This window comes from Helobdella robusta, assembly GCF_000326865.2.
Source record: "Helobdella robusta unplaced genomic scaffold HELROscaffold_48, whole genome shotgun sequence".
NCBI lineage: Eukaryota > Metazoa > Annelida > Clitellata > Rhynchobdellida > Glossiphoniidae > Helobdella > Helobdella robusta.
In genome coordinates this window covers 820,776-845,195 of record NW_008705215.1, presented here as the reverse complement: position 1 = coordinate 845,195, position 24,420 = coordinate 820,776, and the positions used below count along the sequence as shown (strand labels likewise).

Sequence of the window (24,420 nt, the reverse complement as noted above, 5' to 3'; positions counted from 1 at the left end):
AGGTTTTATTTATTTCTGTCTGCATTTTATTGGTGTCTTTGTCTTGGAAAGAAATGGTTATGTCGTCCATATAGAGAGCTATCATTGTGTTTCTAGGGATTATTTTTGTTATATTATTGATGCTTAGACAGAACAAGTTTGGAGACAAAATACTTCCTTGCGGAATGCCTAATTCTGGAGACATTATTTCTGATAGGGAGTTGTTGACCTTTACAACGAATGTACGGTTTGTTAAAAAGGCTTGAATGAATTCTGGCAGACGTCCTCTTACTCCTGCTTCATATAGATTCTTTAGAATTCCATAATTCCAAGCAGTGTCGTATGCTTTTTCTATGTCAAGAAATATTGTTACTACTTGCTTTCCCTGATTCAAAGCTTGTCTTATGGAAGTTTCTAGTGACACCAAGTGGTCCAATGTTGATCTTCCTTTGATGCCTCCACATTGTACGTCAGATATGATTTTATTTTTTAAGGTACCAAATTAATCTATTGTTGATTATCTTCTCCATTATTTTGCATGTGCAACAGGTCAGAGATATTGGTCTGTAGCTGTCTGGTTGTGATTTTGATTTGTTTGGCTTACTTATAGGGATTACTATTGCCTGGAGCCATAATTTTGGTAGTCTTCCATTCGACCATATATAGTTGTAAATTTTGAGTAGTATTGTTTGTGACTTTTGAGAAAGGTTTTTAAGCATTTTATATGATATTTGATCTGGACCAGGCGATGAATCTCTGCTATTGTCAATTTCATGTAACATTTCTCTGATGGTTATTGGGGTATTATAAAATTCTTGATGTTCAGTTTTGAAATCTATCTGTTTATTTTCTTCTTTGGTTTTGATGGCTTCAAATATATTGTTTTGATTTTTGGTGTATTGCTAAAATTTATGAGCCAACACATTTGCTATTTCTTCATCTGTTTCATATATTTTTTTATTGATGATGATGTGATTTGTTTTATTGTCAGAATTTTTATTTTTCATTTTTCTAATCATTTGCCACACTTTTTTAACGGGAGTATCTCCTTTAATGCTATTGACGTATGAGTCCCAACAAGTTTTCTTTTCATTTCTCACAACTCTCCGAGCTACAGCTTTCAATTTTTTGTAATTTATCAGATTCATTTGTGTTGGATTGTCTCTGAATGTTTTGAATACTCTTTGTTTTCCTTTAATTGCACTTTTGCAATTTTTATTGAACCATGGATTTAGTATTTTATCTTTCTTATTTTGCGTAGTCGGCGTTATCTGTTTTATGATTGTTGTTATTATGTCCATCCATTTGTCCATTGAGTTTTCATCAATTTCTTCAATATCCTTCATCATTTCATTTGTCATTACTTTAAATTTGTTCCAATCTATTTTATTGTAGTTCAATCTGTTACATTCATAATTTGTTGCTTTAATTTTCATTGTTAAAATTATTGGGAAATGATCACTGCCGTGAAGATCCTCTTCAGCTTCCCATTCAATATCTTCAAACATTGTTGGGGATGTCATAACTAGGTCAATTATGGATGATGTATTTGTGTGCTCATGGAACATTGTTGGAGCTGTTGGTTTGATGAGGCAAATGTTATTTTCTATAATGGTTTTTTTGTAATTCTTTGCCTTGGGTATTTGAGTTTTGGGATCCCCATAACTGGTTGTGAGCATTAAAATCGCCGACGAGGAGAAACGGTTTAGGGATTTGTTGAATTAACTGTTTTAATTCTTCCGATTTCATTATATTATTAGGTTTGATATATCCATTGCATATGGTAAATGATTTGTTGCATGTGACTCTTGAAGCTATGAAGTGATGGTCAGTTTTTAGTTGATGAGAAGATTGTGTGATCTTATGATGTATATATATTGCTGTTCCAGCTGATGGATTTGTCTTAGTTGGAGTGGCTGCTTTATAGTATGATGAATAATTTTTTAAGATTATTTGTTTGTCATCAGTTGTTTTTGTTTCTTGGAGACGGATGATGTGAGGTTTGTATTTTGCTATTAATATTTGTAATTCAGGTAAATTGTTTCTCATTCCTCTTATGTTCCATTGTAATATTATTATATTATTATTGTCATTTCTGTTTGGGAAGTCTTCATATGGATATATACTATTTTTATTTATGCTGCTCTGGTTGAATTTTGTTTTATTTTCTATTTTGTTTGTTGTGTTTTTTGTATCACGATCCGTGTTTACTTCTGCTGGGCTTTTTAATTGTTGTTGATTTGTAATTAGTACATCTTTCATCATCACTATCATCATTGAAGCAGTCATCATGCATGTCTTCATCAGAAAGAAACATATATGGGTCATTACTTTCATTCATATTTTCTTTTGGATTTGAGGGTTTGTTATTTGTTTGTTTTATTTTTTGACTTGATTCTGATTTTTTGGTTTGTGTTTGATTTTGAGCATCTGTATTTGTTTTTTTTTAAATGACTCTATGCAAGGATTTATTGGTGTTTTTATTAGTTCACATTGAACAGCTTTGTCTGACATTGAAATGTTCTTTTTTGCTATTTGAGAATATAACGGTTTATTTTCTTGGCAGATTTGATTTTTGGCTTGACTGTAGGATATGTTATTGTCAATTTTTTTCTTTATTATTTCTTTTTCTATTTTAAATTTTTGGCATATTTCTGGCATCGTGTGCATCGCATAGGAGGTGGAATGTATCTATCTATTTTTAAAGTTTGGTAACACACTTTTATTTCTGTTGGAGGCTGTGGGTTTTGAAAAGTTAATATGTAAGTGTTGGTGCTTAACTTCTGATTATTTTTTGAAATTTTAATGTTATATATATCACAAACTCCTTGTTTTTCCAAATCTTCTTTTATTTCTTCCTCTGTGCAATATTTAAATAGTGTTGTTTTGATAACTCCTTTACTTGTATTGAGTGATTTATGAGGATAGCATTTGACTTTTGTATCTATCATATAGTCGATTTTTAAAGCTTTTTCTATTTGGGTTTTTTCTTTTATCTTGAAGATAATTCTGTTTGGTTGTATTTTTATGAATTGCAGTTCTCCAATGTTCATTTGAAAAAATTTTTGTATTTTAAATACCGATATTTTTCCAAAATCATGACTGACGCCAGAATTTTGCGGTTCAATAACATAATACATCGTTCCTTCAAGTGCCGGTGTCTGTGTTACTATGGATGACAACACCCTCGTCCTCTTCTTTTGTGGCGCCAGTTTCACCGACTGGCCCACCCGGTAGAGTAAGCAATATGAATTACCGCAACTACAAGAATTTACTTTTTTATTAATTTACACTATTAAAAATTAACTTTTTGTAAACAATTCTCAAAAAATTTGAAATTGTAATTCCGAAAAACGATTTTTAAGCAAAATTTGTAGCTACGAGATAATACTCCCTATATCGCTCACCCCAGAATGGGTCAAATTTTCTTATATAATTCATCATGATCGTAACGCATACAATTCACAACGAGGGAATTACAAATTAATTTGCTTATATGTTCTTACAATTTGTAAATAATATTATTAAACCACTTTAATTTATTTAGTACGGAAATTGTAAATAAAATTGCACTGAGTCCAAATGTCATAAAATGCAACCATTTTTTAAATGAAAAAATTTTACTAACTAAATTAAATATTTACTTATGGTGATGTTTTCTCCCACAAAAGTCAAACGTCATTTATTAACGTTTAGCCAGGTATAGAGAGCAGTTCTCATAGATGTTTTTGTAAACATCATTAGGCAGATCGTCAAAATCGTAACATAAAACATTGTATGTACCACTAAAAGCTGAACTCATAATCATTAATTGAAAAACAAAACATGGTTTGCTCGATGTCTTACAACTGTAAATGCAAAAGTAAAAAAATTTCACTGTGTGTGTTATACTCACTTTTTGCAGTGCATTAACACTCAATAATATACATGAAAAAAATTTCTATTAACTATTTCTTAAGTGCCCATAACAACTTCTCAAAGTTTATCCTGATCGAAAGTTGCATGCCATAAAGGATAACGGTCAAGTAGGCATAAAAACGCTGACATTCTTATGAATATATATATTGTAAAGCTGGATGCGGACCATAATTAATGCAATATTTGATAAAATCTACCAAATTTTTAGCATTTGAAAATTTACGGTTGAGCTTTTCAATATTTTTAAATTATAGAATTACTGTCAAAATTATTGAAAAGCTCAACCGTAAACTTTCAAAAGCTAAAAATTATTAATTCTATTAATTTTTACTAAACCTTTACTATATTATGAAGATTTTTCAGCATTGAATGAGAAAACAAAAATATTGAAACTGAAAATTTGAGAAGAATTCGATGGAGAGAAATTCACATGTGTGCGCAAAAAAGCCGCCAATTTTCAACTCCAGGCAATTATGAACCTGAACAAATGTTTAGAGTATCTTTATACAACCAGATGTTAGACATATCAATTCAAGAAGTAAATGGTAGATTTATTCAATTTTATTAGAACATGAGTTAGTTATTTGGGTTTCCGAACAATATAAACGACATGAATTTAAAACATGACGAATTATTAAAGCGACAAAGTCGCTTGTTGCCTATGCACAAAAGAGCTCTAGATTCAGGCTTGAGTGTATAAAGACGCGCAATATATTGAAAAGCAATTATTTGATATTAGAAAGCGATATTTGATATTAACACTGCGTTGTATTTTTATTGTATTTGCGATGCACGTTAGTGAATTGTGATTCGGAAATCGATAGTTTCTGAACGTTAATTTTCATAATTGATTAACATTGATTATTGATTTGTAAAAAAATAAAATGATAATTTAAAAGTTATATTGTCTTTATCTTCCAATGGGATTAAACGAACCCGTCGTCGTTATAACATAGCGGAAATATTTCAATTGATTTTGATCGTCCTCCACTTTCGTGGCTAAAAAAATGTAGGCATCTGAGGTTGGACTCGGAAGTGGACAAATTTCATTTCATTGTGTGTTTAGAAAAAAAATTGTGGTGTTTTGGTTCATGCTTGAAAAATATTTAAATTTTAATGAATTTTTTAAAAATGTTAATTCTAAAAAATAATTTTTAGGTTCAAAAATCAAATTATTATTTAATGAAACTTAATACAAGTAAAAAAAAATCTTAAATTAGTAAACGAAATTTTAAGAAAATTCAATTTTTTACTGCGCGAATGAACACGTTTTAATTTTCTTTGGCGAATAGAATTTTAAAATTTGGTATTTACAAACATTTTCTTTAATACGCAATAACTTTAAAACCAAAAATATTTGTAACACTCTAACGATTAATTAACAAAACGTGGTTGTATAAAGTGTCCTGAAGAATATTTTATTTGTTAGCATTACCAGTTTTTTATTTTTCGTTTTTTGATTAAGATTTCAAAAAATCTTTCATTTTTTTATAACTTATTTTATATTTCATGCATATCTCCGTTCATCTAATTTGTCTTAATATATTTTAATTTTATCAGAAACATCAAATGTTGAATCTGCATATTGAAAAACCACGCTAAAATCCTCGAAATATTATCGTAACCAGGCTGTTGTATTACTGCCTATTGTATTACTTACCAAAAACATAAAAAAGTCTGCGGGAAACGTTAAATAAATTTTTAAATAAATGTTCCTTCAATTTAAAAATTAGAATTTATTTTTTCAAGAACATTTAAATTTCATTATTCAAAATTCAAAAATCTGATTAATTTCAATCTTATAAAAAAAATTTTTTTAAATGATGTCAAATGTTGTGAATATGGTCATGGAGGTATAGCTAGGTTGTGCAGAACTCGTTGGCGAAAATTTGAAATACTGTCCTACGAAACCAGTAAGATTACATCGCAAAGACAAATTATAACTTTAATGGGAGTGTAACATTGATTCAGATGGATCGTGTAATCAATTAAATAATTGACACTGTTTAATACGAATAAATAAAAGGGCAATCGTTTTTTTTAATTAATCTAAATTACTGATTGAAATAAAATATCATTTTCAAAAAAATTACACAGTATTTATATTTTTTGCTTCATTATATCAAATTGACTATTTTCTCTAGTTCAACGAAAAAGCTTTTAATAAAATAACCCATCAGAGCACTTAACGTTCAAAATGACATCCACCTTTATTTTTGTTACATCGACACCACCTTTCTAAACTCATAAGCTATTAAGAGCTTGACATAAAAAACAACGATGAAATTAATTCATTCACTCAATTCTTGATTGGTCATTGTTAAAATTAATTTGCTGCCTGCAAATAATCAAATAAGAAAATTAAAAATAAGATAACATTTTCTAGAATACCGACGGCAAACCGTGGTGGAAAGAGAGTCACCTACGTGCCGGTGCACAGGCAGCGCCAAAACTCGAATGGTGACTTTTTTTAACACTTTGTTATTACATTATTTCAAAAAATTTTTCACAACAATTCATTTAATAGATTTTTGCATAACTGAAAGCGTGTCAGCTCGAAAAATGAGATTGCTCTGGGAAGATACTATGCTTATAAATCAGGGCCAAATAGGTTCGATTTATAAATTTGCTTGAACAACTAAATTACAATTTTGAAATTTTTTGTAGAAGATGCTGGAAATAAAACACAAGTTACATTAAATAAGCACTAAAATGATTTTTATTGATTATTGAAATATTCTATTGATGTTCACTAAATCATATAGATAGAGAGTTAGAAAGCCTAACAATGTCAACTAATATAATGTTCAAAGGTTCATATCAAAATTAACAAGAGCTGTTTGTTTACTTTTTCTTATTAGTCATGTTGCACGGAAAACAAAATTCAAAATTTCATTCGTAGAACAACTGCCAATAATCCCAGCCAACAAAAATACTCGTCACCTTCCCAGTGTAGTAACCAAATGGGTGCTGGAACAGTTCGCAGCTGCTTGACTTTTTGTTGTAGTTGACTGAATCGCAGTTGAGTTGCATGCAGTTCAACAGACAAGGGTTGATCGAGCTTGTGTTCAATGAGAATGTTATTAGTTTTGTCAATCTCTTGTTTGAAAATTTGTTCCAGACCTTGCTACCTAAATAGGCATTCGTAAAGAAGTGAAAGATTCGTAAAATAAAAAATCTTTTACGTCGTAATTTATTATTTTTCAAAAGAAACAAACAAAAATTATCAAAATAACAGTCATCAACTTTAGAAATTTGATTGAAATTCAACTCCAACCGCTAAATTCGGGATCTGCCACTGAAAAGAAAGCATTATTTTAAAAACACTTTAAAAGACTTTCAATTATTCTTTTCTGCAAGAATAGAAATCCTATCAATGAAGAACAATTTTTCTAAATCGACCATCAACCAGTTGGTCTTAGGTCCCAAGGTACTGTAACTTAAAAAACATCCACAGTTAGCGGGGGTCCAATATTCCGTCAGTTGCTTTTGAGAGTTTATAACAAGAGCCAGTTAATGAAAATGGCGATGTTACTTTCTTCAACAGAGCCAGATTCTTATCTTATTTTAAAATGTAATTTTATGTAATACTTTCGATCAATAACATTCATTTTCATAATTTTAATGCAAAAACCTGCAATCGCAATTTGAGAAAACGTGAAAAGTAGGATTATCTTTTCCATTATTTAGTTTTTGAAAACCTATCAGTTCTTTCAAATTTTACCGAACTTATTCCCAACAGAACATGTTGATTGATGACAGTCTGTTTCACATTTACACGTACATGCCATCTGAAACTCCTGTTATCTTTTGCCACGTAGAAATAAACAAATAAAAAAAATGTTATGTTGAATTTTGTTCAGAACAACAATTCATTCCAGGAAACAGAAAATAATTTGAATGCAACTAGCCATCAATCAATAATTTCCTGCCTCACATAATTAATAAATAGATGAATTATTTTGAAACAAATTTCATTATAAATAATTTCAGACTCAGTTAAAATAATTGTTTTCTAAAACGAGGGAAATGAACAAAATAATTTTCACACCTGAGAAACTTTTCTTCAATTCCATAAAAGCCTGAAATGGAAGACTTGAATCATTGTTATAAATTGTGATGCTTTTAACGTGTCTTCATGCATTTATTATTTTATCGTTTTCGCATTTGTTTTACAATTTTATGTGTTGATACATATATTGCTAAAATAATTGCTGAAACTGAAGCAATTGAATTTATAATATTTTGTGTTTATCATGTTGTATGATTGTTGGTTGTCAGTTGTCTACCAGTGCCAACCTTAGCAAACTGAAGGTGCAACTTTGAAAGACCCTTGAAAAATCAAAAACCTAGGCCTCCGATTATTGGAAATCTTCCACAAACCAAATGTGAAATTGATGTTCACGGGGTGATGATGTTTATGGAGATGGTGATGTTCATGGGAAATATGACGAGGATGAAAAAGATAATAAGAATAAACATGATGATGATGATGATGATGATGATGGCGATGATGACGTAGTAATGACGTAATGATGATGACTGGTGTCAGTACTAGATGTTAACAACTGCTCGGAACTTATTGAATAAAATCTCATCGTCTCATTCTTCATCATCTCATCTTCCGCATCATCACCACGAACGATGCAGGCATCATCGTCAACGTCGAACGCAGTATTTTTATCACCTTCATAATCAACATCATTGTAAAGATGGCTCAATGGTTAAAGGCGCCTGATCTTGCTGCTGCAGTGACTGGGATCGAATACAAAAAAATCCCCGCCTATCATATGCAATGTGTATGATGCGTGGTTTACACGCGTATTCATATGCACTGTGTGTGTTTGTCGTTGAAACCTCTGAAGCAAGCGCAAAAAAGAGAGTAACCTTCAACCTTTTATTAATTATAATAATAAGAATCATCATCATCATCACAATAACCATCTTTATCATCATCATCATCACCATCATTATCATCATCACCATAACCATCTTTATCATCATCATCATCACCATAACCATCCTTATCATCATCATCACCATAACCATTCTAATCATCATTATCATCTCTTTCTTTTTCATCATCTCCCTCATCCTCACCGTCGCGGCAACCATCCGACCCTATCGGGACAGAAGGTGTGGCAGAAGGAGCAGGTGCAGTTGGGTAGTTTAGCATCGGACTTGTAAAAGACGGGTTGATGGCAGGTCATGCCAGTCCTGGAGAAGCAAGCAGGACAATCTGGATCGTAGAAGGATGATAGGGATGATGGAGATGCTGATGATGATGATGTTGCTGTTGAGTGATGTTGATGATGATGATGTTGAATGACGTTGTTGATGATAATGTTGTTGAGTGATGTTGATGATGATGATGTTGAATAAAGTTGATGATGATGATGTTGTTGAGTGATGATGTTGTTGAGTGATGTTGATGATGATGATGTTGAATGATGTTGATAATGATGATGATGATGTTGTTGAGTGATGTTGATACGCACACGCTCACACACAAACGCTCACACACAAACGCCCACACATACACATACACAATAACATTCGTAAAAACGCGTTAAAACAGCGCATTACACAAAATACGCCGTTTTATTGATCAAAACCATTTCTTAAATATTTTTATTATTATTATTATTTCTATATTGAATATAATCAGATAACTGCTAGGTGTAGGAAGAAGTGATAATAGTAGTAGTAGTAGTAGTAGTAGTAGTAGTAGTAGTAGTAGTAGTAGTAGAAGTAGTAGTAGTAGTGGTAGTAGTAGTAGTAGTAGTAGTAGTAGTAGTAGTAGTAGTAGTAGTAGTAGATGTAGTAGTAGTAGTAGTAGTTTTAGTAGTAGTAGTAGTAGTAGTAGTAATAGTAGCAGTGATAGTTATAATGGTAGTTTTAGTCCTATATTATTATTTCTAGTATTATTATTATTATTATTATCATTATTAGTAGTAGTAGTACTTGTTATTATTATTATCATTATTATTGTTATTATTATTGTTTTTATTACTCACTCTACCCTCACCATCACCATGGTTTAAACTTCGAAATTTGAAATCCTTCTTAATAATAAATGTTTCTTAACAACATTGTGCCATAAGAAAGTCAATGAAAATTATACAACAATCACGCTTATGCGCACACGCGCGCACGCACACGCAAGCACATTCACACAACACACACACACTCACACACACACAAACACATTCACACACAAACACTTTCACACACTAACACACTCAAATAAACATGTTTCATGGTAGATCGCATTTTATATTAACAAGCATCTCAAACTTCGATGCATTTTTTTTCAACATATTATCGTCGATCATATTTTATTAGGATTTTTATTTTTAATGCAGTTGCTAGAGCCAGTCCGGGTAGTAAGTATTCCAGCAGGATTCAATTCTATCAGCATGTAATGTATAGATTAAATTACCTTATCATTAAATTAGGTGATTATTGCGTACAGTAATATGATGGAGTCGTGATTTCGTCGAGTTATAGTTTTGTTTTATTGATTTATTATTTTCAAATTGATTAAAGTTTTAAGATTTGTGAATAGATGACATTTTATGAAAAGAAGTCCCGCTGTAAATCAGCAATGACGTGAGAAGTGAAATATTGAAACAAATTTTTTCTTTTTTAAAAAATCCATAATATATTCAAAGATTCAATCATTGAACTGAGGTTGAGTTGAAACAGGCAATTGTCCTGAGGAGGATGAGTTGGTCGGGCTCTTACTTGGAGGTCTCGGGGAGATGAGCGGAGATTTGTAAGCATTTTGGCTCACCCTAGAAAAATAAAAAATTGAATCGACAATAAAATATGTTTCAACATGAAAAACTTAAATTTCAACTGCACATTTACAGACATATATTACGCATTGGTCAGTATGATTCCGTCATGCCTCGTTCGTTAGAAGTCACGTTGCGTTGCTGTTGGTCATTGTATCATATTTCTTCATAAATTGCTGGACACTTTCTGACAGATAAATTTAGCGTAATTCAATTAATCCATCAAACCAATCAATAAGTTTATAAAACGCAATTTTCGCGATGTTCAAAAGCGCTCCTCTCAATGAATTTAGCAAACAGATAGGTCTTGAGATCCGCTCTGAACTTCGTAAGTGATGGAAAATTAGTCAGAAAAGGAGGTAAAAAATTTAAGAGATAAGGACTAAAAAAAGAAAAATGCAGATTTTGCAAAAGGGTGTTTAACACGAGTTAAGAAAATGTGAAAACAAGAAAACGATCGTAGCATTTAAATACTTTGGAAATAATTTAGATTGAGACTTATATATCAATGCGCAAATTTTAAAAATTATTCTATATTTCATAGGTAATCAGTGCAAGAAAACAAGGGATACGAGCAATTAGACGAGCAGCTGAGTTAAAAGCTTCATTTAAAGGATAGAGTGTGCAATCAGGAAGACCATATTAGACCGAGTGACAATAATCAACCTTAGATAAAATTAAAAAGTAACAAGAAGGAGAAGATAAGGCTAAAGTTTTTTTTTATTCTAAGTGTAAGAAAGTAAGAATTTCTATTATCAATATTATTCTGAGAAGAAATAGCCATGTTAGAATCAAAAATAAAGCCTGGACTACGAAACTTGTGAGAAACACCAGGAGTTGTAGAATCATGTAAGATAATAGAAGGAATAGTAATAGAGCGTTTATATTTATCAATACAAATTAATTCAAACTTAGAAGAAAAAAATCTAACACACACTGTGTCACGGAATTGTTCTCAGCGCGAAATTTGCACGCATTGTACGATTGTTGAATTGTTCATGTTTTGTACGCGTTGTATGCTGGTGCAGCTGGTTTTTGGGATTGGCTCGTCGGTTTCGAATGACGTTTCATTAGTATGTATGTAGGTTATTGTCTCGTGGTAGAGTATGTATTACGATTAGTTTGGAGTAGTGGTATCGTAATTGATGTTATAATAGATATTTTTTTGTATTTTATTATTAATTAGTAATATTAGGAACCGTTTAGTAGTGTAATAGTAATTAGATATATTAAGAACCGTTTGTAAAGCTGTTCGTGTTTGTAGCGTAATAATGGTAGTCTTGAGAACCGTTTAGTAGTGTAATATTAATTGGTAATGTTAAAAACCTTTTTGTAGCATAATATTAATTAGTAATATTAAGAACCATTTTGTAGCATAATATTAATTAGTAATGCTAAGAACCATTTTGTAGCATAATATTAATTGGTAATATTAAGAACCGTTTTGTAGCATAATATTAATTATTGCTATGCGCCCTTTTGTCGGTGAGCTAAAATGTGCTAAATAGTAATCAAAGTTGTGCATACTATTGCAGTGATAATTAAAAACTTTTTTATAAAATTAGTGATAACGCTTGTGGTGTAATACTTAAACAATAAATTGTTAAAATAATGAATGAATATTTGAAAGAAGTAATTCGATTCAACGCGCCAAACGACGCTCAAAATTTAGAAAACGAAGAAATCGAAAATAATTGTGCAATTTTTACCTAACAACCAACTTAAATCGTTCATTTTGATGACACGAGACAACATAATAACAATTTGTTCGTCAGATTGAATTGCTATTTAACACAAAAATTATTTCTATGTTAATTTTTAGTATTGAAATTATTAGAATAATTAATTGAATTTTAAAATTTGACTAATAAAACACCGCGACAAAATATCACAGCAGTGCAAATGGGAGGAATTTTTTTTAATAATTTTATTTTATTTCAAACAAAACATTGCAAAATGAAAAAAGGTTCCAATTAATACGAGTACTATTTGCAATTGGTCCTACTTGTATCAAATCATAATATATCAAAAATATCAAAAGAAAAAAAAGAGCAGACCATAAAATTAAATGTTAAATTTTCAATAATTAGAAAAAATAAGAAAAAAAGAAAAAATTTACAAAATTCACTTATCATCTTTGAAGTTATATGACTTTCTATCATTAATTCTTTATTCAGCCTGATAGAAGCAGCATGTTTTGTCTGAATCATTTTTTGAATTTCAGGGTGTATTTCAAAACTTTTTTAATTTTTTCAAAATTAAAATCCTTGAATTAAAACTATTTATTATTATGAAAATAAAAAACATAAGCGAAAACAAAATGTCCATATGCCCGCAACACAAAATTAACTATAACATTTTAACACATAAACAATGTACATGAATATATGTTATGTTCTGTTCATACATAAAGATCAAGCAAAAATAAAAATATAAACAAAAATATAAGAGAATAATTTCTATTATTAAGTCAACTACTTATACTTTATATATATGCATACAAACATTTCTTCATAAAAATTTCAATTTCAACTAATCATATATATTGTCCTCTCTTTAAGACAATCATGTCAAAACAAACATTTATACCATCATCCATAATCTATGAACAACATTCACGAATAGCCAGCCATCCTTTAACTCCGCTCTCCAATCGTATTTAAATTTAGCATTCATAAGAAAATCATCCAACTTTTTTTTGAACTCATTCAAAACACTGCAATTAACAACATCATCATTCAAATTATCCAAATATTAATAAAATATTTTTTCTTAAGTTCGTATGGAATGTCAGTGCAGTTAGCCTCATTTCATGTCCTCTTGTTCGTCTGGTGGCTCTCAATATTTCAGGCAAGCTTTGTTGGTCCTTTTCATTCAACATGTTAAACATCGTTATCAAATCACCTCTTATTCGTCTGTATTTTAGTCTTGGCAGTTGTAAAAATCTTAATCGGTCCTCATGTTTCATTCCCTCACAGTCCTTGATCATCTTTGTTGCCCTCTTCTGAACGTTTTCGATCGCTTCAGTTTCACGTATTGTCCATGGTGACTACACACTTGCTGCGTACTCCAGCTGAGATCTAACTAAAGATTTATATAATAACATAAAAACATTTTTATCAATAACTTTAAAATTTTTGTTTATTAAACCCAACAATTAAAATGCCTTCTTAACATTGCAATGTATATTCTCATTAAATTTTAAAGATGAATCAAAAATAACACTCAAGTCTTCAATTTTATCAACAAACACTAATGGGTGCGAGCTTGTTTTATAATCATAATTATTATCTGATACAGAACAACCAAACTTTATCACAACACATTTTTATCACAAAATATTTCACATCATTCTGCATAAACACCACTCATTGAAATTCATATTTAGTTCAAAAATATTTAATAAGTTATGATTTAGGAAAATATCTTTATTCGAATTATGATTATAATAATCCAATGAAAATAACGTTTTTACACATCTTTTTTGAGAGGTGTATAATTTTTGGATAGTCGTTTTATTAGTATGTCCCTAAATTAGGTAACAATATTGAAGATACGGGAAAACTAATGCAAAGTACAGCAGTTTTTTGTGTTATTTATTAAAAATGTTCTAATTCTAAAAAATATTCCCATAAAAATAGATAATTTGCTGATAATTTGTTCCATGTGGAGTTTAAAGTTCAATTTCTCATCAACGATCTCTCCAAATAATTTAAAGCTTTCAGTTTTTTCCAATTCATTATTATTTATTTATAGGATATTTTGGGATGGGTCTTCTAAAATTTTTCTTTGCCTCCTACCACTATAGAATTCCATATATTTTGTCTTTGATAAATTAATATTTATTTCACTTGAGGTGGATCACTTATGTAAATCAATCATCAGTGAATATTGTTTTATTACTTTCACTAGTGTAAAAGGTGCAGTCATCTGCAAACATAATTAATTTTGAATCTTCACAAATGTTTACAATAACATTGATGAACAAAATGAAAAGCAGGATAATGTAAGAGTCATTCGAATTAACCGGGCAGTAGAATACTGGGACAAACAGAACGGTGGTCTGGAAGGAAAGCCCACCAGTGGACATCTGGGGGGTTGACTTCTGTGATTGCCTGTCTAAACAAACATTGGTAGTTCGAGTTGACGATTTCTGGACCGAAGGAATATTTGTTAACTTAAAAAATGGGTAAGTGGATTTTTGGTTTTTGGAATGATTCACTGATTTGTATTATCAAAGTTTAGAGTGGTTTCTTGCCTGCCTGGCTGGCTGGTTGGTTGGTCAGTCAATTGTTTGGTCAATTGGATAGTTATTAAAGTCAGTTGGTTAGTTGAATTACTATTGGCTGAGATCATTTGCACCTAATGATAAAGATGGTGGGCAGTCTTTTAAAAGACCTGAGACAAATTCACCGAGTTGGTATGGTTGACTGTCCAGTAAAAAAACTTACCTATACCGGTATTTTTATCCTTTTCCACCTTCATAAAACATTTACAGATTAAGTCGCACAGAATTCTTCCAGCCCTTACGTGTTTGATTGTAAAATGGAATATTCGTCTCTACCCACTTGTAAATCTTTTTTACTAACAACTGTTTGTTAGGCGAGCGTTCTTTTCCCATTAAAAAAAGAATGGTGGCTTGATACTGAAGGGGCTTTTGGTCTTGTTTAGTTTTGACAATGCTAGTATTCGATCGTAGTCTTCAATTGGTTTTTGCTTGTCAGTGTTGCAGTGCGTCTGATGATTCACTACAGGTAAGGCAGAATTCGTTGCAGTTGTTGGGGTGGCAATTCTTTAGGGATTCGATAAAAATTTTGGTGACCCGCATAAATTAAGTAACAAGTTTTGATTATTTAACCAGTCTAAACTCGGCAAACTCCATGGATTATTTTTGTCATCTTTTTCTTCTTCGTCGTCATCTTCGTCCTGATTGCTGTCACTACTTCTGTTGGTATGGACGGAGTCGTTGTTGGCATCATCCCTGATGTTTTCCTCGGCTGCTGTTGTGATTAACAAATTTATGAAAACTCTGGCCTCCCGGCCACCCCATCTAAGATCTGACGCTAACCTAAAATGATAAGAATTTAATTATTATTACTAAGTTAATAACCGTCATGCATTTATCACCCTAAATTCGCTCAATGTAAAACTCAACGTGTAAACGCGTACACGTGTAAAAAATAATTACTTTATTATGATCAATTATTTACTTTATTATGATCATTCAATTGAATAATTAATTAACTAATTAAATGTTACTAAATATTATTTAAAAATAGGTACCGCAATTATTTATTAGTCGGACACATGGACAGATTGTTTAAATTAAAAAAAATTACTTTGTTCAGCCCTATAACATTTATTTTCCATGAAATTTTTGTTGCAAAAAATGTTGTTTTGTATAAACATAAGCAAATATGCGTATGTTATGTAATTTACACAACAAGATCATTAATTAAAAATTGAGATTATGGTGGCGACGGAACTGTGGAATGGGAAATATTCTTGTATGTAGAAAAAAATCATAAACTTCAATAAAAAACATTATATAAAAACAGATACATAAAACAAAATATTAATAAAATAAATACATGTACTAGTCCACACATTAAATAAAAAAATTTAATACTATTAAATTAAATAAAATCAACCATTAAATTACAAACATACAAGACGGAGAGATATCAAGCATACCTATAAACAAAATAAACTGCGACAGATATTTTACATGCATACGTGCAATTAAAATAAAATGCATTCCTACTAATATCCACCTCTAAAAAAACAAACATAAAAACAGAAAGTAATAAGTTCTAAACTAAAACACCAACATTCTTTTGCTGGTTATATCAATATTTATATGATAATATCTGAGAGAACGAAATTTCTCAAGGTTGTCTGATATTACCTGAGACAACAAAATTTTTCTAGTTGTGCCTCAATTTGTGAGCTCATGCACTCGAATATCGGCCAAACACTAATTATTTTCTGTATGTTGCTAAAATCTTCTTTAAAAGAACAGGTCAAGGAGACGTCTTAAGTTGCTGAAGTGAGATGCCTGATGATTCCCGTCGCAATTTCTCTGGACGGGTCTGTCAAGGTTTTTTTTCTTACAGTTAACACAACTAAAGTAAAAAACATTTCGTCTCTCCCGTCTAGGCATCTGATGAAGTCGTAATTATAATTAATTGCTATCTCAAAACCTTTCTTCCTTTTCTCCTGGCTAACGGCAATAGAATCGACGACCATTCTTTTTGGTTGCATGTTGCGCCTTGTTCCTCCAATCAGTTGCTAAACAGAATTCAACGACGTCTACAATGTTTTTTTTTTATAATTTTCTGACAGGTTTTTTGCATTGAATAAAATTTTTTTGGAACTAGTGCTAGTCTCATACTGAACTTTCCCGGCCGACAAATTGTTAATTTAAAACAAAGCCATTTTCTGTTTTTTTATGATCTTTCTTCGTTTCCGACCATTAGCACTATCTTCAAAAATCACCGTCCTGTCGGAGATTATGTCACGCCCACTGCTACATTATTGTCACTGCTACATTATTGTTACTTTTGAATTAAATGTTGAACTCGATTTTGTCTCCGATGTTTAGTTTGCTGATCTCTTCCTTGAAATCGCTGAAATGAAAAAAAATATTTTTTGCAACATCAACTGTCTTTTTGTGATTCCTTAATCATTTTTTATCCAACGTACTATATCTTGATAGTAAACAGAAGGTCTGGAAGCACGTTCTGCTCTGGCGTCTAAATTGAAATTTTGTTGATTACGAAAGTTCAAGTTTTTCTTGCCTTGAATGCACCATTTTTAAAATTACATACTCATCTTTGATCTTCGTTTGTTCCACAAATATCATATCGATATAAAAATTACTCAAATAGAGGTTTGCTATGGTTGAGGCATATGTCTTGCCCATAGCAACACCCCTGATTTGTAAAAATTATTTATCATTATACACAAAATCATTGTTAAACAAGGTGTATTCCAGAAGGTCTAGAACAAGTTGATTCGGGCGGCCCTTCTTTTTTGATCTTGACAGCACCTGTCTCCCCACTGCCATAGATCTTCTCAAGTCAATGTTGGTGTAGAGAGAGCTGATGTCGCCCGTTATCAAAATGTCATCAATTCTCACAGGTTTGTATTTAATATTGTTCACTAATTGAAGTGAATTTTTTAAACATTGCGTCATGTTGTTGTTCAATAAATGATGCAATTTTTGATGTGTCAGTGCGAACTTCTGATATGATTGGTCTCCCTTGTGGGCGTTTTGGATTATTCCATTTCGACATCGGCTCATGTATTTTCGGTAATACATCGAAGAAGCTAGCAAAAAATCCAAAATTTTTTTGAGATTTGGGCGACCAGTCAGAAGCAGGTCAAGCAAAACGATCCCAAATCAGCTTGGCTATATAAAACCAGAAAAAGATACTAAATAGGCATAAATATTGAGCAAATGCATGAAATAAATCAATTAAAAAATAATCAAAATAGGTTAAATTTTTAAAAAATATATAAACTTTGGTTAATAAACTATAAAAATGTTTAAAAATTGTAAAAATTTATGAGTTTGATGAATAATTTTTCATGGAAACTAAAAAATGAGACTAGACTCTAAAGCGCACTGAAAATATGCGCTGGTGGTTTGAGGGCCCTTATAGGTTTTTTAAGTAGATATGGGTGACGACGTATCTTCTATTTTTACTATCATTACGGCCACCGAGTTGCTTATTTTTACTGTCTACTGAGTTAAAAAAAACTCTACTAAGTTACCAACAGCCAGATCAGCGATATGTCCTCAATATTTACTGTATATCCAATCGCTTAACGAAAATTGTCGGTCAATGTATTTTCATTATCCTCGTATTATAATTTTCATCACTAGATCATCGTCTTTATTATCGTCTTCATTATTGTATCATTAATTAAATACATGTGTAATGTGCGTATTTGGTATTGGTGATTGGAAAACTCACCACTGATGAAGACAATGAAATTCAGGACTGATGCATTGATATTGCGATCGATATTGAAAAATAAAATCTACCGGTATACCGGTATATATATATCAATATATACCGATGCATCGGTTTCGCTAAATATCACCTCGATGGTGACCCGTCAAAATTGAGCACGACAAATTAGCGCCAACAAAATTGCTTTGACAAAATGGCGCCAACAAAATAGCGTAAATCAGCGCAAAAATTTCTTGACAAAAAAACGTAAAGCAAAAAGAAATCGCAAATTTCTCTCAACAAAATGGCGGACGACAAAATATCACTAAAATATTCAGAAATTATCACCTATTCAATTTAAATTTTACTGAAATTGTAAAATTTAAATAAGCCGACACAAAACTATTAGAATAATTGTTGTAAATCATTTTTTTAAATTTTCAAACAAAATAGTAAAAATAACATGTCAGAAACCGCACTAACTTGATATTTTTATTACGACAATTTTCGATTGAAATAGTAAAAATGACAAGCGTTGACATGAAATTATTATAATTGGTAGAGTATTTAAATTTTTTAATTTTAGATCGCTGTTGTAAAAATGGTATACCGAATAAAGCTTGTTCCGATGTTGTTGAAAGGAACATGAGTTTACCGAAAACAAAATATTCCAGTACAATGTAGGGGAGCAAAACAAAGCTGTCAGCAAATACAAATATCTCAAACTGAACAAACGTTTACTGACGTTCCTTTATCCTTCCGATCAACCGAGCGCAATTTATTTTTTATCCCGACCACAAAGTTGGTGACGGGTTCCCGCAACTTTGCGGTTCTTGGCCCGATTGTTTGGAATGGTTTACCTCCATACTTACGTGACCCTAACCTATCATATTTACAATTTCGAAGTCAACTTAAAACTTATTTATTTGCACACTGAATGTCCGTCTTATTTGTCTCTGATTTAGTAGCGCTTTTGAGATTCAACAATAAAAAAGCGCTGTATATAAATTTCCGTAATAATAATAATAATAATGATGATATGTTGCAATGATGAAATTTCTCTTATGTTGGGATGTCAGGGAATCGTTGGCAACACATGTTTTTGATCACACAATATGTTGATGAAAATGTTAATTTATGTCAACTATGATTGATTTTAGTAGGGTGAAAACAATTTTGTGAATATTATCATCTACAATTAAATGCCATTAACTTAATTATAATCGCAATAACGTAATGCGTGTTTTTATTACAATATCTTCTTCTTTATTTTTGTAGCTATTAGGATATTTGATGTTATTGTTATTAATGTTGCTGTTTATACTTTTATTATTATTTACTAAATTGTTTATCAATAACTGAGTGACTGATTTACAGACCTGCAGCTACATTGATTGAAAATGGATCGATTTTCTTTTTAAGCTATCAAACATTCATGATAAATTCTAATCAGCTTTGAAAAATTTGTTCGTTTCTGTAGTGACTTAACACTAAACACACACAGATTGAGAAGAAAATTTGATTTAGCAAATATGTCAGTTTATTGTATGCTGGTGGTGTTTTCGCTGCACAGGCTTCAATGCTTTGGAATGATACATGGTTATTTTGTGCTGTTATTTGACAGATTTTTAGTAACGGAGATTCGAATTACAAACGGACATGGGGTGCTGAAATGTAAAATTCAACATTGCTGAAAAAAATGATGCCTTTTTTCTGACTTTATAAAATAATATCGTGCGTGGTCCAAAATATGTTCCTGAATGTCTAGAATTCAAATGATGTTTTAAACAGTCAATCAACAATTAATCAACGTATTACCAAAAAAGCTTTCTTCACAATTTCTAACTTTAGTGAACTTTACAAATAGATGAGTCTGGAGATCGCATCTGGAATTTGTAAATGAGGGAAAAATAGTTATGAAAAGAGAAAGAAATGCACTTGCAGATAAAGAGTAAAAGGATTTGACAGGAATTAAGAAAAAGAGAGAACACGAGGAAACTGGGCACATAGACTCAATTGAATTATCGGATAAATATCTCAAAAATGATTTAGATTGAAACTTATACATTAATATGCAAATTCTAAAAAAGTTTCTACTTTCTAAAGACAGCCAGTGCAAGAGAACAAGATACTGAGATGTATGGGAAAACATAGTAGAGTTACAAATGTTAGTACATTTAATTTTCACGGACAAAATACACACTTTGTGTGGATGAAAAAATAACTTACATTTTTTGCTCTCAAACGCGCCCTTATTTTATTATTCATGAACTAAAAATTTTTAAATAATATTTTCACATTAAAAAATGTGTTAGACAAATTTATTGAAATAATAATAATATATTAATTTATAATGGGTTCAGACTAAAAAGTCAATATGCCCATATTTCAAACATAAACCAAATTCAACTCTAGATTTATATGAAATAGCCTAGCCTAATAAAATACTGCGGTTTCATTCTAGTGCACATTTGAAATTTTCAGTTGTAGTTGGTTTAAGCATTAATAATTTTTTAAATTATTGGAATAAACTTAATGAACAAAACCACGGTGTTGGTTTTATCTTTCTTGCGTTAATTATGTGTAAAATTTATAACTGGTAACAAATTGATTGCAATTTATACTGTTTAAAAAATATTTTTACTTATGTGACTGACGGATTGTTGCTTGAAGATGAAAACCCAATCGAGCTGCTTCTATAATCAGTTATCATTTATTGAGATGAAAATTTCAAAGTTGTGCAAAACGTACTAAAATGTGCAATCAATAGTTATAATAAATTTGCTGGAAACAGCTATTGTTAAAATTGTCACATCAACGCTATTAGAATACTATTTTTAAAAAATATAACACAAAATTTTCACATTAAAAATCATTCTCTCCTACTTATTCGTTAGACATATCCTTAACAATATACAACATACGTGAATAGGCGTGAAATAACGAATCACACGCATTGCATACGTAAAGTGGGAATATCATTGCAATCAAGTCCAGTAACCGTTAGGCCATCATGTCACCTATAAATATAAATTAATAGATAATTTTTTTTAGAAAAATTAATGTTTAAACTACAGTAGTTACTATGAAATATACGATTACTTAGATAGTTTTTAATCCATAATATTGTTGTAAACTTTAACGCACGTTTCTACCAACTCCAATGTTATAACTTCAATGATCACCGATCGTCAAATTATCGTTATTCCATAGGTTCAAGATTTCCGATAGATGAACACAATTCAAACGCAAACTTGACTGAACGTTTATTCAAATGCCAACAGTAATAAAAGCACTAAACTAATCCAAATAACTACATAAGTCACAACTACAACTTCTCTTCAAATCTCACTTAGTTTTTTCTCGTTTTAGTTCTTCCATTCTCTTTCCAATGCTTCATTGCAGTCCTTACCTTCAAAACCCTTTTATTAAAATCCCCAACATATCTATACGACCTCATATCCAGACATGAACATACTAGATCACTCCGCAGCAGCTCAACAGGTTTCCTAAACATTCCCGTTGCCGGATCCCGCCTGGCTGGCCGCGGTTTTTCGTCACGCTGCTCCGTATGTCTGGAATGCGTTACCTCCTGAGTTAAGACAATGTTCTTCGTTGAGTCTTTTCAAAAAGGGATTAAAGACTCATTTTTTTAACACGGGTTCCGGGCGCCTCTGAAGCATCTGTGCAAATGGGCGCTTCATAAATGTTTATATTATTATTATTACTTGTAATCTCGCTATTTTCAACCCCTTATATAGCCTCTACAGTAGATTTTTACAATCCTCTATGGTATGAAAGGATTCCATGGTTCACAGTCAATGACAAATAGCGAGGATAATAAGTATAACAAAATAACATTCACATTTCGGCAATTTTCCAATAAACTGAGAAGTAATAATTCAAGATAAATGCCTATTTGTAAATTAATCTATAATAACTAGTGAAAATTGTGGAAATTTTGTTTTCATTACAAAATAAATTAGAACATAAATTAAAATAAAGTTTGAAATGTTTGCATTGGAGGTTATTTTAGTTATGGCCACCGAGTTCGCTAAGTCGGTAGAAGAGCCGTTTCTCGCACTGCTATTACTCGATGGCATGGTACAAATGTCCGAAACTGAAAGAGCATCATAGGCGTACGATGCTGAGCGTACCTAATGTGTGTGTGCGTTGTGTGGTGTGGATAATACAGTTAATTATAAGTGAAAAATAACATTCAAGCAGCTTTACGGGCAGCATTATAAAAAATATGTAAAAGTGAACAGCAACCACTAATTTTAACTGCCTTAACATCTAAGTTAAAAGCATTTGCAGATTTGGTGACTGAGGTTTCAAAGGAAAGTCATGTTAATTAGTTGAAAAATAAATATTTTCACTGTTAATGACATCTGGATATTTTTTATAGCACTGAGATTATATCTACCCTACCTGGGTAGGGCTTCCAGTTGAAAAACGAAGTTTCGTTGATGTTCGTGATGTTTGCTCCAAACCAGCTGTCTAAAAGATCGAAAGCGCTGTGAAAGGAAATTTAAAATTATGATTTCTCCTTTTCACTCTTATTTCTTTTTTTCATATAAGCTGCATTCAAAAAAATCTAATTTTCAAGGGGCTCTCGGAAGAATATTTTTTGAACAATTAAAATTATTCATTTTACAAAAATGGAAGTCTAAATTTTTATGTATAACTTGATAATATGAAAAGAGGTCAAAATTTTCATTAAGATCATCAATGAAAACAGGGTTGAAGATGAGCAGAGCATTGCATAAGTTCCTGGAGTCGCTCCAATTGTTTCTGATGGTAAACAGTTATAACTTTTGTTGTTTTCCACTACATAGTCGAATTCTGGAGGACAATCTTGAAATATTTTTAGAATGAAAAATTTCAAACTTTTACAACAGCAATCTATAACATGAGTCACATAAGCTAGACATACCCCCGGTCAAATCAGAAGTTACATTGTACAAGACGTTCATTTTTGGAACACATGAGCAAGATACCACTGATATCGTGAAGTTGATGCCTCTCAGATCCATCTTGGCTTCCAGCTAGTTAGTACTTTCCTATTTACTTGACAACACATTTTAGAAAAAGTGTAAACATTTTAAAGCAAAAAATTATCAGCTTACCAAGCATTCAAGAATGCATTTACGAGCAGAACTGGTTTCCAACTTTTTGATCACATCCATGGTCTCATCAAAACAAAAGAGTCCTGGTATTATTAAAAACATAATAGCTGTAAGCTCTCGTATATAACACTTGAATCCTTTTTTCAGCGTAACTTGAGTGTTGGAAATAAATAAAAAATAAAAAAAATTGTCGGCGATATGCGTTCATCATCGACGATTTTAAGATTTTTGATGGGTTTTATAACAAATTTGTTATTTTATTTCACAAAATCAAGCGCAATGTTTCTCAACACGATCCAAAATAATTACGCCTTAATAATATCCAACATATATCACATAATTCATCTAGTGGATTCAAGCGTGTTGTCAAAGCTGAAACCAAAATGTTCCGGCAGATATATTAACATCTTCATTTATGTTTCAAGTCCCATGTGTAATATAAAATAGTTTGTAAGGAAGTTGAGTGAATGATATGTATAAATTATGAGCTTTTAAGAAGTTTTTTTAAAAAATTGTACTTTGCTACTTTGTGTTTAGACAGGTTGTTAATGCATCTAGTCATTTAAAATTGCCATTCTAATGAGCGAGTACCATCCGGTTTTGCACTTTTGATAGATTTCAGTGAACAAAAGC

General features: G+C 31.1%; 3 protein-coding genes across 3 annotated transcripts; all 3 read right to left on the bottom strand.

Moving 5' to 3' along the window:
- Positions 1–6,789: 6,789 nt before the first annotated feature.
- On the bottom strand, positions 6,790–10,849 carry HELRODRAFT_178519 (hypothetical protein; the record flags this gene model as incomplete). The annotated part of the gene is made up of 5 exons (XM_009026605.1): positions 6,790–7,028; positions 7,949–7,979; positions 9,018–9,190; positions 10,645–10,694; positions 10,830–10,849. 5 exons carry the CDS (start codon positions 10,847–10,849, stop codon positions 6,790–6,792), a joined length of 513 nt encoding a protein of 170 aa, XP_009024853.1.
- A 4,340-nt stretch (positions 10,850–15,189) lies between these two features.
- HELRODRAFT_85837 (hypothetical protein) lies at positions 15,190–15,342 on the bottom strand (the record flags this gene model as incomplete). The annotated part of the gene is made up of 1 exon (XM_009026522.1): positions 15,190–15,342. A coding segment is annotated over one exon (153 nt), but the record flags the coding sequence as incomplete, so codon positions are not given.
- Positions 15,343–22,010: 6,668 nt separating this feature from the next.
- HELRODRAFT_178517 (hypothetical protein) lies at positions 22,011–23,694 on the bottom strand (the record flags this gene model as incomplete). Its single annotated transcript, XM_009026604.1, has 4 exons — positions 22,011–22,279; positions 23,090–23,175; positions 23,347–23,515; positions 23,595–23,694. 4 exons carry the CDS (start codon positions 23,692–23,694, stop codon positions 22,011–22,013), a joined length of 624 nt encoding a protein of 207 aa, XP_009024852.1.
- Between the last annotated feature and the right edge of the window lie 726 nt (positions 23,695–24,420).